This window comes from Plasmodium sp. gorilla clade G2, assembly GCF_900097015.1.
Source record: "Plasmodium sp. gorilla clade G2 genome assembly, contig: PADLG01_00_27, whole genome shotgun sequence".
Lineage (NCBI taxonomy): Eukaryota > Apicomplexa > Aconoidasida > Haemosporida > Plasmodiidae > Plasmodium > Plasmodium adleri (nom. inval.).
In genome coordinates, this window is record NW_021628875.1 from 1 (window position 1) to 16,533 (window position 16,533).

The window sequence follows — 16,533 nt, forward strand, 5'->3', positions numbered from 1 at the left end:
CCTCGAGATTACAAAGGAAGAACATGATATTCAGAAATATATAAAAAAAATTACATAAGAAAATATGGATTTTATTAAAAGAAAAAGTAATGAAAAAGAATTTGAACATTATTATAATATGTTAGAAAAGTATCCTTTAAAAGATGAAGTATCTTATTCAATATTATTACATGGAAAACTTCTAATATCAAAAAAAAAAAAAGATAATAAGGAGGATTATCATGATATTATAAAAGAGTGCTTTAAAATAATTAACGAAATGAAAGTTAAAAAAATACATGCTTCTTTAATTCGATTCAATGAGAAATTATTACTCTCTTATTATGAATTAATAAAATTAAATGTGCGCCCTACATATAAACAGTGGATGAAAATTTTAAGAACAGTGTGGTTTGTATCTGCCTTAGTTAAAGCTAGAAGACAGAAATTTATTTTAAGAAAAATGAAAAAAATCAAAAATAAAAATTCGGTTTCCTTGGATAATTTTAATGAAACTTTTAATATACATAATTTGGAATGTCTTTATGTCGAAAATAGGGACCCCTTGATAGCTAATAATGTCCAGCAAGGAATTTAAAAAAAAAAAAAATAAAATAAATAAAAAATAAATAAAAATAAATAAATAAATAAATAAATAAATAAATAAATAAATATATATATATATATATATATGTATAACAAAACAAACAAAAACACAAATAAAAAAATAGGGTAAATAATATATATATATATATATATATATATATATATATATATGTGTGCGTAAAAATCAGAATATATATAATTTTTCATATTTTATATTTTTTAATTAATTTTTAATTTTTGTATTGAATTAAAACATTGTATATATCTTGAAAGACCGTATATAATTTGTTGAGAGATTTACAACCGGTTATAATTATTTTTCCTGAAACAAAAATGAGTATAACTGATTTTAAGTTGGATGTTGGTTTATATCTATAGACTAATCCTGCAAATAGTTCAGGTTCATAATTACAATATTCTTTATGATCATGTGCTAATACTTCTAATCTGACTGGTATATTACAATTAGCACTAGCAATAATATTTTCAATTTTAAAATTACAAAATTTAACTTTTTCTTTTGTTACAATTTTTATAATTTTTGCAATTTTTTTACATCCCATGATAGAATCTTTTTTTGTTCGTGTGCCTGTTAACATAATTCTTCCATTTTTAAAAATAAGAGCTGTGCATTGAGGTTTATTTAATCTAATGATAAGAGTATTTATTTTACTTGGATTGTATTCTGCATTTCTTATAGAAACAGCAACTAAACGTAAATTAATATCTATACATAAATTAGCTGATGATATAATATTATGTATATTTAATGATATATTTTTATGTACTAGTTTATTTTTTAAATCATCTGATTTTTGTTTTTCTTCATTATCATATTCTGAATTATAAAGTGCTGAACAAACATTATCTTGATTTATTTTTTCTAACAATAACTGATCTTGTTCTAAAAAATTCATATCCAAAATATTATTATTATCATCAAAATTATTACTATTATTTTGTATGTTATCATCATTACTTTTTATATTATCATTTTCTTTATCTATTATGTTTAATATATCCTTTTCATAATTCTGTTCTTCATAAGGAACGTTATTATCCCCATTAATCGATTCATCCTGATCATTATTATCTTTTTTTTTCTTCTTTTTTTTGTCTTTATCTTCTGTATGCATTATTATATTATATATATATATATAAATATATTTATTTATTTTAATACATTATAAATACCTTATTATTATAAAAAATTTGTACATATATAAAATATATATGTATAATTTATTCTTAATAAATAAATAAAAAAAAAAATATATATATATATATTATATTATATATATATCTTTTCTTAAATACTAGAAAAACAAAATTGTTTTATTGGGGGCAAAGAAATATACATAATTTTATATATAATATTTATTTATTTATAATATTAATTTTTTTTTTTTTTTTTTTTCTGAATATTTAATTTTAAAGTAATAAAAAAATATAATTATATATTATAACAAAATGAAGGTATATAATAAAAAATATTTATTTTGAATGAATTAATATTAAATATATATATATTAATATATTAATATATTTATTAAATATGGTCGTTTGTACTATATATTTTTATTTATAGAATACCATTGAATATACCTATATATATATATATATATATTATTATACATATAAATAATATATATATATATATATTATAATATATATAATTTTTTTTATGCAATAGATAAAAAAACAAAATCAAATGTTCTACATATAAATAATTTCTTTCTCAGAAGGGATATAAATATAAAATATGTAAACTGTTACATTATTATATTTAAAAATATATATATATATATATATATAGATATATATATATATATATTTTATTTAATATACATTTTATAAATTTTCTTTTTATATTAATAAATATATATATATATTATAAGATTATTAATTATATGAATTTAAAATGTATAATATCCATCTTTTATATTGAGTTCGTTTTCAATTATTTGTAAAGAATTTTTTTTGAAATTGTAATATATATATATATATATATATATATGTATGTAATTTTTTTTATTTTAAGTGTTTAATTTTTTTTTTTTTTTTTGTTTTTCTTTTTATATTACGATGAGAATAGAAAAGTGTTGGTATTGTTCAGGCAATATATATCCAGGTATAACACTCTGAAAAAATAAAATGAGAAAAAAGTCTTAAATGTATATATATATGTAAAAAATAAATGGAGAACATAAAATATAAATATATATATATATATATATATATATATATATATTTATTTATTTATTTATATTTTTTTTTTATTTTTTAGGGCATGGTATATTTTTTATAAGAAATGATTGTAATGTTTTTAAATTTTGCAGAAGTAAATGTCACAAACATTTTAAAGCTAAACATAATCCTAGAAAAGTAAAATGGACAAAAATATATAGAAAAGAAAGAAATAAAGAATTAAATTATGATAGAACATTTGAATTTGAAAAGATTAGAAATGAACCTATTAAATATGATAGAGATATGTATATAAAAACTATTAATGCAATAAAAAAAATTGATGAAATTAAAGAGAAAAGAAAAATGAGATTTTATAAAAATCGTATTTTAGAAACAGCTGATAAAAATATTAACTTATCAATAAATTATATTAAAAAGAATCCATTACTTCTAAAAAATACAGAATATGAAAATGTTCTACAAGAATTAAAATTAAATAAAAACGATCGTGATGATACATTGATAATAAAAAATGCTTTTGAAGATGATCATATTATATTTACTCACAATAAGGAGGATATCAAATATAAAGCAGATATAACAACCATCTCAGAAAAGGAGGTAATAATAAAATGAAAAAAAAAAAAAATAAATAAAAATATATATGTATATATATATATATATATATATATATATGTGCATATATGTTATTGTTTAATATATTTCATATTTCATATTTCATATCCTTATATATATATATATATATATTTTTTTTTTTTTTTTGTGCCTGTAGAAATTTAAAGTTCAGAAGAATAACAAGAATCTCATACTGGAATGATATGTTTTTAAAAATAAACGCCTATTAAGATATATACATATATATATATGTATATATTTATATATATTTATTTATATTTATTTATTTTGAACAAATAATTAATAAAATAATTTGAAATTTTTTGTTTTAAAAAAATATGTACAAATTAAAAAAACGAAAAAAAAAAAAAAAAAAAAAAAAAACAACAAAAATTAAGAATCAACATATAAATGTATATTTTAAAAGACATAAAATTTTTAATTGTGTGTAAATATACATACATATATATGTATATATATAATAGATATATATTTTTTTTTTTTTTTTTTTTTAACCATTAAAACAATAAATACAAAGAAAAAACAAAACAAAAGCAGATCAAGCTTTCTTTTTTTTTTCTTCTTTTAATAATATAGAATATATAATTTCACAATTATATTTCATCGTCATGAAAAAGAAATGAGTCATGTTGTATCCACAAAGAAAAGTAAATAAATTGTTATTACATATATCTGAAGGGGATATTAAAAAGGGGATATAAGATATAATTACAAAGGTGTACAATATATATATGTATATGTATGTATATATGTATATATTATATATGTATCATATATATGTATATGTATCTATGTATATATTATATATGTATCATATATATGTATATGTATGTATGTATATATTATATATGTATCATATATATGTATATGTATGTATGTATATATTATATATGTATCATATAAATGTATATGTATGTATGTATATATTATATATGTATCATATATATGCTTCTATTAATTTAATTGAACCTGATGAGATAAACTGAAAATTTTTTTTGAAAATTAATTGCGAATGTATTTGTAGGCATGAATCTTTCCATTTATTTTGAAAGTTATATTTTACTATTAGGAACAATAAAAGGATCTAAAAAAAAAAAAAAATGAAAGATAAAATAAAGAGACACAATATATGCATATACATATATATATATATATATATATATTTATTTATTTATTTATAACAATGTTGTTACCACTATTTGTATCCTAAGAAGTTTTATAAATTTATTTGTTGATGTTAAAAATATTAAAAAGTTATAAAAAATTTTAAAAAATATATTATTTTTAGATTCTTCTTGTTGTGTTTCTTTAATTTTTATTAATTGGTTTAATTCATTTTGTTCTTTCATAAGTTTTCTTGTATACTTTCCATTTAATATTAATAAATCATATTCACTTAAATGTTGATTTTCCTTTTTATTCTGCTCAATGATTTTATTGTACTTTTTAATTTTCTTTTCTATTATTTCTATATTATCATTTATTTTACAGTATTCTGAATTATTCATATATCTATAATAAATCTTCTTCACATTATTATAAATTTTATTCAAACCAAGTTTAAAAAATTTATTTTCAACTATATAAGAAGAAAGAAAAACAATTATTTTTATAATTAAATAGAAACATAAATAAATGGTCGAGCTATGCACAACGTAACTGACAGTATTTGAATGGCTTTCCATTTTAAAAAAAAAAAAAAAAAAATACATACATACATACATATATATATATATATATAATATATAATATATATAATATATATTGTATTATATTATTTATGTACGTATTATTTTTATTTTATGTATTAAAAAGTATATAACTCGCAAACATTATTATGCCTCAAATAAAAAAGAAAAAAAAAAAAGAAGAAAAAAAAAGGATCGTTTTTAAACAAAAAAATTAAAAAAAAAAAAAAATGTACGACCATTATTATATTCTTAGGATATTTATATAATATATATATATAACATATGAACATAAATATATTATATATATTTTATATTACATCCTTTAAGCGTGTGGAAAAATATAAGTATATAATAGAAATATTAAAATTGTAAATATAAATATATATATACATAATATATATATATTATATGTATGTATAGTTTTTTTTAATTATCATATTGTTTTATTTATTTATTTATTATCTGTAAATATTAAATAATTAAATGTAATATATAAAAAAATATAAATTTTGATACATTATGTAAATATATTTATACATATATAATTATATATATATATATTATTATGTATGTAAATATCAATACAGTTAGGATAATAATTATAGCTAAAATATAAAAATATATAAATAATTTTACTCTCTCTATATTTATTTTTTTGGAAGATATATTAAAAAAAAAATATATATAAGATTGTAATATTTGTAAATACAATGAGTGATAATTCTGTAAGTTCCATAAAAAGGGTAAGTCATAATTAAAAAAAGAAAAAGAAGGAAAAAAAAAAAAAAAAATATATATGAATGAATATCTATATATTTATACATTTGATATAATTATATTTTTCATATATTTTTATTTTTCATATATTTTTATTTTTCATATATCATTATTTTTCTTTAAGTTTAAAGAAATAACTAAAATGATTGAGACTACTTTAAGCCAGAATAATAGAGTAAAAAATATTATGACAAGTGAATTGTATTTGAAGAAAAAATGTGAAGCATCCTTAGAAACTGTAATAAAAAAAAAAGAAAAAAATATATGACAACATAAAGAGAGACAAATACGTGTCAAAATGTTTATATGTTTATATTTTTATATTTTTATATATTTATAGATTGAACATACGACCAATCAACAACAGTGTTATAAGAAGGTTTCTAAAATGTAATTTAAAACCAAAAGAATGTGAAAAGAATGTGAAAAAAGTGTGTCCATTCAATGAGTTGTTATATATTTATTTATGGACATATTTTTACTTTTACATATGTATCATAATTTCTTTTTTTTTTATTTTATTTTTTTTTTTTTTTAATACCTTGTAGTTTTATAAAAAAATCAAAAGACGAGTTGAAAAATGAAATGAATGATGAAATTGCTCAATATGATAAGCATTATCCTTATTTAGAAGTACTTGAAAATATTAATAAATAAATATATAATATATATATATATATATATATATATATATATATGTTACAAATATATTCTTTTATTTCCGACTTGTATTTATATATTTTCATTTATATCATTTCAATTTAGGAGATAAGAAAAAAACTTGTTGATAAATTAGCAAATCTAAAAGAGCAATATGTACAAGCTTATGATAGTGTAACCATACAATAAATCGAAAAATATAATAATAATAATATATATATATATATATATATATTTTATATATATGTATATTTTATATATATATATATTTTATATATATGTATATGCTAATTTATTTATTTTATTTTTTTTTTTTTTGTTACAGATAGAAAAGGAAGCAAATAACAATTCTTAAGTAATATGGTAGAATATTTAAAAGACATAATATATATATATATATATATATATGATATTATTGATAGATGGTCATATAGACAAATGTATAAACACATGCTCTTATAAATAATCCTGCACTTATTATTAAAAACAAAAACGAAGAAAAAATATTGTAATATTTTTTATATTTAATGTTTTTAAAAAATATGTGATTAGTATATTTATAATTTATATTTTTTATATTTTATTTATTTTTTGGTACATCACATATATGTGTATATATGTACATATATTTAAAAGCATATGATATTCATTCATTCATTCTTTTTTTTTTTTTTTTTTTTTTATATAAATGGATATCAAAAAAAAAAAAAAAAAAACACATACATAACTTATCATTTTTTTATTTATTTAAGAACATCTAATTTGTATACACACAAAATAATAAATGATAAATTCTTTATTATTACATATATATATATATATATATATATATATATATATTGTGATGATATTCTCCATTGTATTATTTTAACGAGTATTTCATATGGCATATAAATATAAATATTTAAATATATTTATTTGTATGTTCTTTTATACTATATTAAGGACTGATGAGAATAACATATTTTATATTTTTTAATTTTTTAATTTTTTTTTTTTTTCCATATGGTTATATTAAGCTTTCACAATTTAAAAGGAGATTAGAGAATTGACATAAGATAAAAATAAGAGAAAAAAAAAATAAAATAAATATAATATAATATATATATAAATATAATATATATATTATATATATAATAGTTTATTAAGTAGTGTTCATTTTATGATTAATATGTAATAACATATGTATACACGATTGCATAATACTATATTATGTATATATATCTAATATTATTAATATGTACTATAAAATATATATATATATATATATAATATTATATATATATATGTTAATAGAAATATGGAAAAAGAATCAATTTCATTTTTTATTTTATTTTATTTATTTATTTTTTTTTTTTAATTTACATTTAAAAGTTATAATTCCATATGATTATTAACATTTTTTTAACATTTTTCTAAATTTTTTAAACATTTTTCTTTTTTCGTTTATTCATATTATTTTTACTTATACCTGTATTCTTTAAAATATAATTATATATATAAATCCCTTCGAGGCTTATAAAAATATAATACTATAAAAAATATATATATATGTAATATACATATATAATATATATATAATATATATCATATATTTATATATAATTTCTTTTTCTTTTTTTTTTAAATATTTTATTACCGATAAATAATTAAGTGTATAAAGTTTAAATCCAAGGAAAAAAAAAAAAAAAAATATAATAATAATATATATTTATACATACATATTAATATAATATACATATATAAAAAAAAAAAAAAAAAAAAAAAAAAAGGGGAGAAACTTATTGATAATAATATATATATATTATATATATTTAAGAATTATTAGAAAAATATATAAATAAATAAATAAATACATATATCATACATTTAGTATATAATCTTATTTTTAATATTTATAAATAATAATACATATATAATATTATATATATATATATATAAAAGAATAAATAAAAAAAAAAAAAAATGGCTGATGATGATTCAACTGTAAATAATAATGGAACTTCACCTGTGAATAATCAAGGTGAGCATATACAAGTTAAAGTAAGATCTCCTGATGGAGCTGAAGTTTTTTTTAAAATAAAAAGAAAAACTAAACTTGAGAAATTAATGGAAGTATATTGTAATAGATTAGGTCAATCAATGGAAGCAGGTATGTACAAAAAAAAAAAAAAAAAAAAAAGGAAATAAATATATATATATATATAAATATATATTATATGTGCAATATAACCATCTGATGAGATTGTTTAGAGATTAAAAATATATATAAAAAAAAAAAAAAAGGGAAACCAACAATGTGTTATATAACATATATAGAGATGTATATATAGAGATGTATATAAAGAGATGTATACATATATATATATATATATATATTTATTTATTTATTTATTCCATTTTGTAGTTCGTTTTTTATATGATGGAGATCGTATTCATGGAGATAATACCCCTGAACAACTAGGAATTGAAGACGGTGATGTTATTGATGCAATGGTTCAACAAACAGGAGGAAGTTTCTAATTTTATTTTTTAATATATATATATATATATAAATATATGTATCCATGTTTTTATATATATATATATATATTTTTATATATTTATTATGTAAAATATTTTTTAAAAAACTACAAATTTTTATACTTCCTACACACATATATATATTCATATTATATATATATATATATATATATATATATATATATGTTAAAAGAACTCTTCAATTTTTGTCTGCAATCCTTTTATAAACATAGGTATTAAAATATTGCCTTTGATAATATTAAGGGAATAAATATAAAAATATATTTAAATGTATAATATTTATAAAACCAAGTTATTCACACATATATATATATATATATATATATATTGTATATATGTTTGTATATTCATATATACTTTATATTTTTATTTCTTTTTCAATTATAAGGTTTATATCTCCTCAAGTCTTTCCTTATAAAATGAAGATTATTCTTTGTTTTTTTTTTTTTTTATATTTTTAAAAAGGTCCTCATCTCACATTTGTTTTTTAGCATATATTATAAATATATATATATATATATATATATATATATTTATTTATTTATTTATAAAAATAAAACAAATAAGTGTATCGTTAAATATATGCGTAATTATTTAAAAAATTAAAATGGACGATTATATTATATAAATGTTATATGATTAAATTATATACAAATATATAATATATATAAAAATATAATATATATAAAAATATAATATATATGTATAACCATAAAAAAAAAATAAAAAATGTTTATTCATAAAATATATATAAAAGGTTAAAATATTTCTCGCTCAATTTAAATTCGATATTATATAATATTGTATGATATGATTAATTCTTTGTCATATCATTATTTTTTTTTTTTTAATATTATGTAAATATTAAAATGTTAAGATCTACATATATTTAAATAAAGGTTGAGTTTTTTCATTTGTAAAATTAAGAAAAACAAAAAAAAAAAAAATTATAATATATATATGTGAGGTGTCAAATGTAAACAAATAAATATAAATAAATATATATATTATATATATGTATGTGCCATTATATATATATATATATATGTATACATGTATATATATTTTTTTTTTTTTTTTTTTTTTTTTTTTTTTTTTGTGTGGATTCTTTGTTAAGGAGAAAAATAATGAAACATAAATAAAAACATTTAAATATATATATATATTTTTATTTTTTTATTTTTTATTTTTTTGTTTGTGTATTGATACATGTATTTCATAAGACCCTTGAAAGTATCTTTATTCATATAAGTATGCATATACATAAATATAAATACATATATACTTATATATAAAAAATATATATATATATATATATATATTTTTATTTATTTATTTATTATTTTATTTTTATTTTTTTATTTTTATTTTTTTTTTTGTAGTATAAATGTATTCATAATTATGTTTGATATTTTTGTTGAATAAAAATGAAATTATCTTGTTACTATATTATGTTTTTATTTATATATATAATAAATTATGTTAGTTGTGAAGAGTATAAAATAAACAAAGAAGAAAAAAATGGAAAACATAATGAGGAACAAGAAATTGAAACATACAATATTAATAATCATGACAATAAAAATAATGATAATAATAAAATTGATAGCAATAATAAAGAAGATTATATAATTAAATTACTTTCAAGTCATAAAGACAAAGATAATGTGAACAATGAAATAAATTATTTTGAAAAGGATAATATAAAAGAAGATAATAAATATTATATCGAAAATAATAATAATAATAATAATAATATACAAGATAAAGATAATATACCACCCTATGTTGATAAGAATGAATATATTGAAGAAGGAAGTGAGAAAGTCAGTAATCAAAATGTTAAACAAGAACAAGATATAAAAGAAGAAAAACAAAATGGAAATGATCTAGATGAAAGTAAAAAGCAAAAAGAAAAAGAAGAAGATACAAAGCATCTAATAGACAATAAAAATGATGAAGTTTATAAAGTTCAAGAAATTAAGAAAGAAATGGAATCTGTTGAAAAAAGGGGTATTTACCCTGAAAATGAAAATGAAAATGAAAATGATAAGGTTGATAGACATGAAGAGGGACAAAAAAAGGAAGACACAAATGATATTCATCGAATGGATGAAAATAAAGAAGAAAAAAAAGACATCGAAAGAAAGGATGAAAATAAAGATGATATGAAAGACATTGAACAAGAAGATCAAAATAAAGATGATATGAAAGACATTGAAAAAGAAGATCAAAATAAAGATGATATGAAAGACACCATTAAAGATGAAACAAAAGACATTGAAGAAGAAGATCAAAATAAAGATGATATGAAAGACTCTGAACAAGCAGATCAAAATAAAGATGATATGAAAGACACTCAACAAACAGAAATCATTAAAGATGAAACAAAAGACACTGCAGAAGCAGATCAAAATAAAGATGATATGAAAGACACCATTAAAGATGAAATAAAAGACATTGAAGAAGAAGATCAAAATAAAGATGATATGAAAGACATTGAACAAGAAGATCAAAATAAAGATGATATGAAAGACACTCAACAAACAGAAATCATTAAAGATGAAACAAAAGACACTGCAGAAGCAGATCAAAATAAAGATGATATGAAAGACACCATTAAAGATGAAATAAAAGATTCTTATCCAATGGATGATAAGAAAGATGGGGCGTCGTGTGAAGAAGAAAAGAAAGTTATTATGTCAGAAATAAAAACCATTAAAGAAGATTTAGATAACTGCAATATAATAAATATGAAGGATAAAAATGAATGTGATGTAAAAGTAAATGAAAGTGAAAGAAAATTAAATCTATGTAAAGAAAAGGCATTGAAATACAAAGGAGAAATAAAAGGGATAAACCATAAGTGTGATGAAAGGTTAGATAGAAAAAATAAAGAAATGATAATATTACAAGGAATTATAAATAAATTAGAAAATAAAATGGATGAAGATAAAAAAAGTGACAATAAAAATATCCATGATAAAATAAAAGAAAGTGAAGAAAAGAGAAAAGAGGTTCCTATAAACAATAAGAATATTAAAGATAATATTAATAGTAGTGAAAAGAATGTACATCATGAAGATTATAGTCATCATAATATATATCGACAAGAAGATAATTATTTAATTTCATATGAGATATTAAAAAATTATTTTGAGAAAATATTCGAAATATATAAAACATTATATATTATAACAGTAGAAAAAACATTTCTTTCCATATTTGTAAATAATATATTATATTGTAAAGATTTCATTATACTATTTACAAAAAAATGTGTAAGTGGTAGTGTAGATATAATATATATATGTTATAGATTTTTTGGACATCATTATATAATAAGTTATATTATTCAATTATTTGAAAATAGTTTTTTATATAAATATTATAATTTTTTTAAAATAAAAATAAATAATATAAAATTAATGTTTGAAAGTTGTTTGTCAACATTAATAAGTGAGAATAAACCTAAAGTGATGACATTGAAAAATAATATTCAGAAGAATGTAGATGTGTTTGTTCATAAGTTGAATGATAGTTCAGAAAATTTAGTAAATCATATAAATACAATAAATCCACATGTCAAAGGAATTATTCCTCCCAGTTTATCAGATAAAATAATATTATTAATATTTTTTACTATTATCAATGTAATACATATATATATATTATTTTGTTTATTATTTATATTATACGAATTTTTAAAAAGAGCTACAAAATTTACAATGAAATGGGGATCCTTAATAATTCGTCATGTTTATTATTTCATCTTTTTTTTTCTCACAATACCTGTAAGACCATGTATGAGAAAAAGACCAGGAAAAGGACGTAGAGGATATAGAAGACATGATGATTTTATATATAGCAGTGATCGTATGAATAATAATTATGAACGAATAAATAGTTTTGATAGGAATGCTAGCTATGATTATAATAGAAATGGTTATGACGAGAAAGGTAATTATGATAGAAACTATGACAGAAACTATGATAGAAACTATGACAGAAACTATGATAGAAACTATGATAGAAATTTTGATAGAAACTATGATAGAAACTATGATAGAAATTTTGATAGAAACTATGATAGAAATTTTGATAGAAACTATGATAGAAATTATGATAGAAACTATGACAGAAATTTTGATAGAAACTATGACAGAAATTTTGATAGAAATTATGATAGAAACTATGATAATAACCACGGTCGTACTAATGATCGTAATAATGATCGTATTAATGATCGTACTAATGATCGTAATAATGATCGTATTAATGATCGTACTAATGATCGTAATAATGATCGTAATAATGATCGTACTAATGATCGTAGTCATGATCGTAATCACGATCGTAATCATGATCGTAGTCATGATCGTAGTCATGATCTTACATATAATAATAATGAATCATATGATAAATCTGAAGAATTAACAATGAATAATTCAGAATTAAAAAAAACGAAAACTTCAAATATACACGAGAGAAAGCATTGACAATAAAAATATTTATTAATTTGAAAAATGTAACTACAAGAAAAAGAAAAAAAAAAAAAAAAATTAATGGTATATATATATGTATATATTCTTTTATTTATTTTTATTTTTTATTTTTTTTTTTTATTTTTTATATTTTATTTTTTTTTTTTTTTATTTTTTTTTTTTTTTTTGGCATAATTTTGTTATGATTCTCATTTTTTAATTGGTACATACATATATTAAATATGTATTATATATGTGTGTCCTTACTTTATTTTATTATTATTATTTTTTTTAATTAACTTAAAATCATTATATTTTATATATATACACACACACATAGATATATAGATATGTATGTGTTAATATTTTTATGAATACTTTATGTTTACAAAAAAAAAAATTAAAATATCAAATGATAGAAATATTTGAAAAAAAAAAGAAGAAATAATAAATAAAGTGAATTAGATATAAATTATATGATAACAAAAAAAAAAAAAAAAAAAAAAAAAAAATATATATAGGTCATCCTATATCTTTAATATCAAAGAATGTACATTATAAAAATATAAATAAATATAATTATATATATATCGAATTATAGACATATATATATATATATATATATATATATATATGTAGAGTATAGGAACATTTCTTGTTTATATATATTTTATTTTATTTTATTTTATTTTTTATTTTTCATTTGTGTAATTTTTTAATTTTATTTTCATATACTCTCCTCTCCACATTTTCTTCAAAGAATTTATTTTCTAGATAGTTTTGATTTTTTTTGAGTTTATCATCATCTACTAGATTAATTAATTTATATTGTTTCCAGTCTTCTGATGACTTATCTATTGTATTAATTTGTTTTTCTTCTTGTATATTTTGTATGAGTTTATCAATATTAGTAAAATTTCCTCCTATATTCATTTTATCTTGTGTTTTTAAATATCTTTTATAAGATGCTGATGTTTTTTCAATTTTTTTTTTAATAGTATATATTTTACCTGCATACATATATTTTTTTTCAACATGTATAGAATTATTATCATAAAAACTTTCGAGTGCATTCTTAACAAGATAATTATTATGCATTTCTTTAACATATGTATCATTTCTAGATTTCTTTTTATATTCTTTAATAGTAATATAATGTTCTGAATAATCATCTGGATATTTATTTATAAGATTATTATCTTTTTGTTGATTGTCACTTTTTATATTTTTATTATCATGTTGAATAGAACAATATTTATTTATATGATTATATAATTTATCTATTGAATTATTATTCTTACCAATCTGTGGATCTTTTTTATGAAACTGTAATAAAAAATCTCCATTTCTAATATTTGATTCATGAGTATATAATTTTTCATATTCTAAATTAATATCTTTATATGTTTTTTCTATCTTTTCTTTTATGATTGATTTTTTTATTGTATCCTTAATATCTTTAGAACGTCCTTTTCTTTTTTTCCTTTTACTCTTCATATTATTATTATGTTCATCAATATTATCATTATTATTATTATTATTATTATTATTATTATCATTATCATTATTATCATCATCCTCTTCATCCTTATTATCATCGTCATTTTCTTCATCTACAAAATAATCTTCATCTTCCTCATCAGATGAAGGAAATTGCATCGTAAGGATAGTTGCCATTTGTTATAGAAATAAAACAAATATATAAGTATATATATATATATTATATATTATATATATATATTCTATATTGATATATAATTTAATTAGGATTAATCCATATGGCCATACAAAAAAAAATTAAATTATAATATATATATATATGTATATAATTTTTATTTTTTTTATTTATTTAAAAATTAATATATTTTACTATTTTTCATAATAAAATTTAAATGAACAAAATATTGCATACAAAAAAAAAAAAAAAAAATAATAAATAATAATAATATATAATAAAATACATAATAATAATATATAAGTAAAATATATATATATATATATATATATATTTTATTTTATATTTTTTTTTTTCGGAGAGAGAGAGAAATAGTCCTCTTGTGGATTCTACACACAAAAAAGTCGTCAAAATAAAAGGAATATATTTTTTTATATTTTATTATAACACATATATATATAAATGTTATATATTTATGAAATAATTTTTTTTTTTTTTTATGATGAAAAGAAAATATAAGAAAATTTAAAAATGGTATAAGATAAACAAATGAATAAATATATACATATATTATATATATATATATAATATATATATTTATTTTCTCATTATTTCAAACATTCATATATAATATATATATATTATATACATATAATAATATATTTATTATATTAGTAAGGAATGCAAAGAAAAGATTTAAGAAAGAAAAAAAAAAAAAAAAAAAAAAAAAAAAAAGAGAGAGACGATACACTTTTAATATATATATATAATAATATATATAAGACCATATTTAATTTTGTATCTTATTAAAACTTATAAATTATGTGTTATGAGTATTTGTTTCAAACATATATTATATATAATATATATTAAAAATTAATAAAATATATTTATATTATATATTTTGACATTTTATATATAAAATATTCTAGTTTTTTTTTTTTTTTTTTACATTATTATGTAATACATATTTTATATATATATTTATTTATATATATATATATTTTTTTTTTTTATTAATTTTTTAACAAGCATATTAAAAAAAATGACTCCTTACACACTTAACATAATTTAGTTATATGAATAATTATTTCTTTATTTGTTAAATCAAAAAAAAAAAAAAAAAAAAAAAGAAAAAAAATATGTACTACATAAATATATAAATATATATATATATATATTTCATTTTATGTGTATTATAAAATTTATTAATACAAATTTAAGCCTAGATACTCTTTCTTTTCTTTTTTTTTTTTTTTTTTTTTTTTTT

The 16,533-nt window shown here is 16.9% G+C and overlaps 8 protein-coding genes across 8 annotated transcripts; 5 read left to right on the forward strand and 3 right to left on the reverse strand.

Moving 5' to 3' along the window:
- Positions 1 to 64: 64 nt before the first annotated feature.
- PADL01_0021000 (conserved Plasmodium protein, unknown function) lies at positions 65 to 577 on the forward strand (the record flags this gene model as incomplete). The annotated part of the gene is made up of 1 exon (XM_028680445.1): positions 65 to 577. The coding sequence occupies one exon, from the start codon at positions 65 to 67 to the stop codon at positions 575 to 577; it is 513 nt and encodes a 170-aa protein (XP_028541223.1).
- Positions 578 to 815: 238 nt separating this feature from the next.
- PADL01_0021100 (TATA-box-binding protein, putative) lies at positions 816 to 1,721 on the reverse strand (the record flags this gene model as incomplete). The annotated part of the gene is made up of 1 exon (XM_028680446.1): positions 816 to 1,721. One exon carries the CDS (start codon positions 1,719 to 1,721, stop codon positions 816 to 818), a length of 906 nt encoding a protein of 301 aa, XP_028541224.1.
- A 949-nt stretch (positions 1,722 to 2,670) lies between these two features.
- On the forward strand, positions 2,671 to 3,613 carry PADL01_0021200 (60S ribosomal subunit protein L24-2, putative; the record flags this gene model as incomplete). The annotated part of the gene is made up of 3 exons (XM_028680447.1): positions 2,671 to 2,716; positions 2,873 to 3,396; positions 3,569 to 3,613. 3 exons carry the CDS (start codon positions 2,671 to 2,673, stop codon positions 3,611 to 3,613), a joined length of 615 nt encoding a protein of 204 aa, XP_028541225.1.
- A 357-nt stretch (positions 3,614 to 3,970) lies between these two features.
- PADL01_0021300 (conserved Plasmodium protein, unknown function) lies at positions 3,971 to 5,117 on the reverse strand (the record flags this gene model as incomplete). The annotated part of the gene is made up of 3 exons (XM_028680448.1): positions 3,971 to 4,104; positions 4,402 to 4,516; positions 4,626 to 5,117. 3 exons carry the CDS (start codon positions 5,115 to 5,117, stop codon positions 3,971 to 3,973), a joined length of 741 nt encoding a protein of 246 aa, XP_028541226.1.
- A 716-nt stretch (positions 5,118 to 5,833) lies between these two features.
- On the forward strand, positions 5,834 to 6,915 carry PADL01_0021400 (conserved Plasmodium protein, unknown function; the record flags this gene model as incomplete). Its single annotated transcript, XM_028680449.1, has 6 exons — positions 5,834 to 5,866; positions 6,025 to 6,138; positions 6,241 to 6,290; positions 6,449 to 6,533; positions 6,666 to 6,734; positions 6,886 to 6,915. The coding sequence occupies 6 exons, from the start codon at positions 5,834 to 5,836 to the stop codon at positions 6,913 to 6,915; spliced, it is 381 nt and encodes a 126-aa protein (XP_028541227.1).
- Positions 6,916 to 8,525: 1,610 nt separating this feature from the next.
- PADL01_0021500 (small ubiquitin-related modifier, putative) lies at positions 8,526 to 9,083 on the forward strand (the record flags this gene model as incomplete). Its single annotated transcript, XM_028680450.1, has 2 exons — positions 8,526 to 8,712; positions 8,968 to 9,083. 2 exons carry the CDS (start codon positions 8,526 to 8,528, stop codon positions 9,081 to 9,083), a joined length of 303 nt encoding a protein of 100 aa, XP_028541228.1.
- A 1,448-nt stretch (positions 9,084 to 10,531) lies between these two features.
- On the forward strand, positions 10,532 to 13,603 carry PADL01_0021600 (conserved Plasmodium membrane protein, unknown function; the record flags this gene model as incomplete). Its single annotated transcript, XM_028680451.1, has 1 exon — positions 10,532 to 13,603. The coding sequence occupies one exon, from the start codon at positions 10,532 to 10,534 to the stop codon at positions 13,601 to 13,603; it is 3,072 nt and encodes a 1,023-aa protein (XP_028541229.1).
- A 684-nt stretch (positions 13,604 to 14,287) lies between these two features.
- On the reverse strand, positions 14,288 to 15,265 carry PADL01_0021700 (conserved Plasmodium protein, unknown function; the record flags this gene model as incomplete). The annotated part of the gene is made up of 1 exon (XM_028680452.1): positions 14,288 to 15,265. The coding sequence occupies one exon, from the start codon at positions 15,263 to 15,265 to the stop codon at positions 14,288 to 14,290; it is 978 nt and encodes a 325-aa protein (XP_028541230.1).
- Positions 15,266 to 16,533: the final 1,268 nt, after the last annotated feature.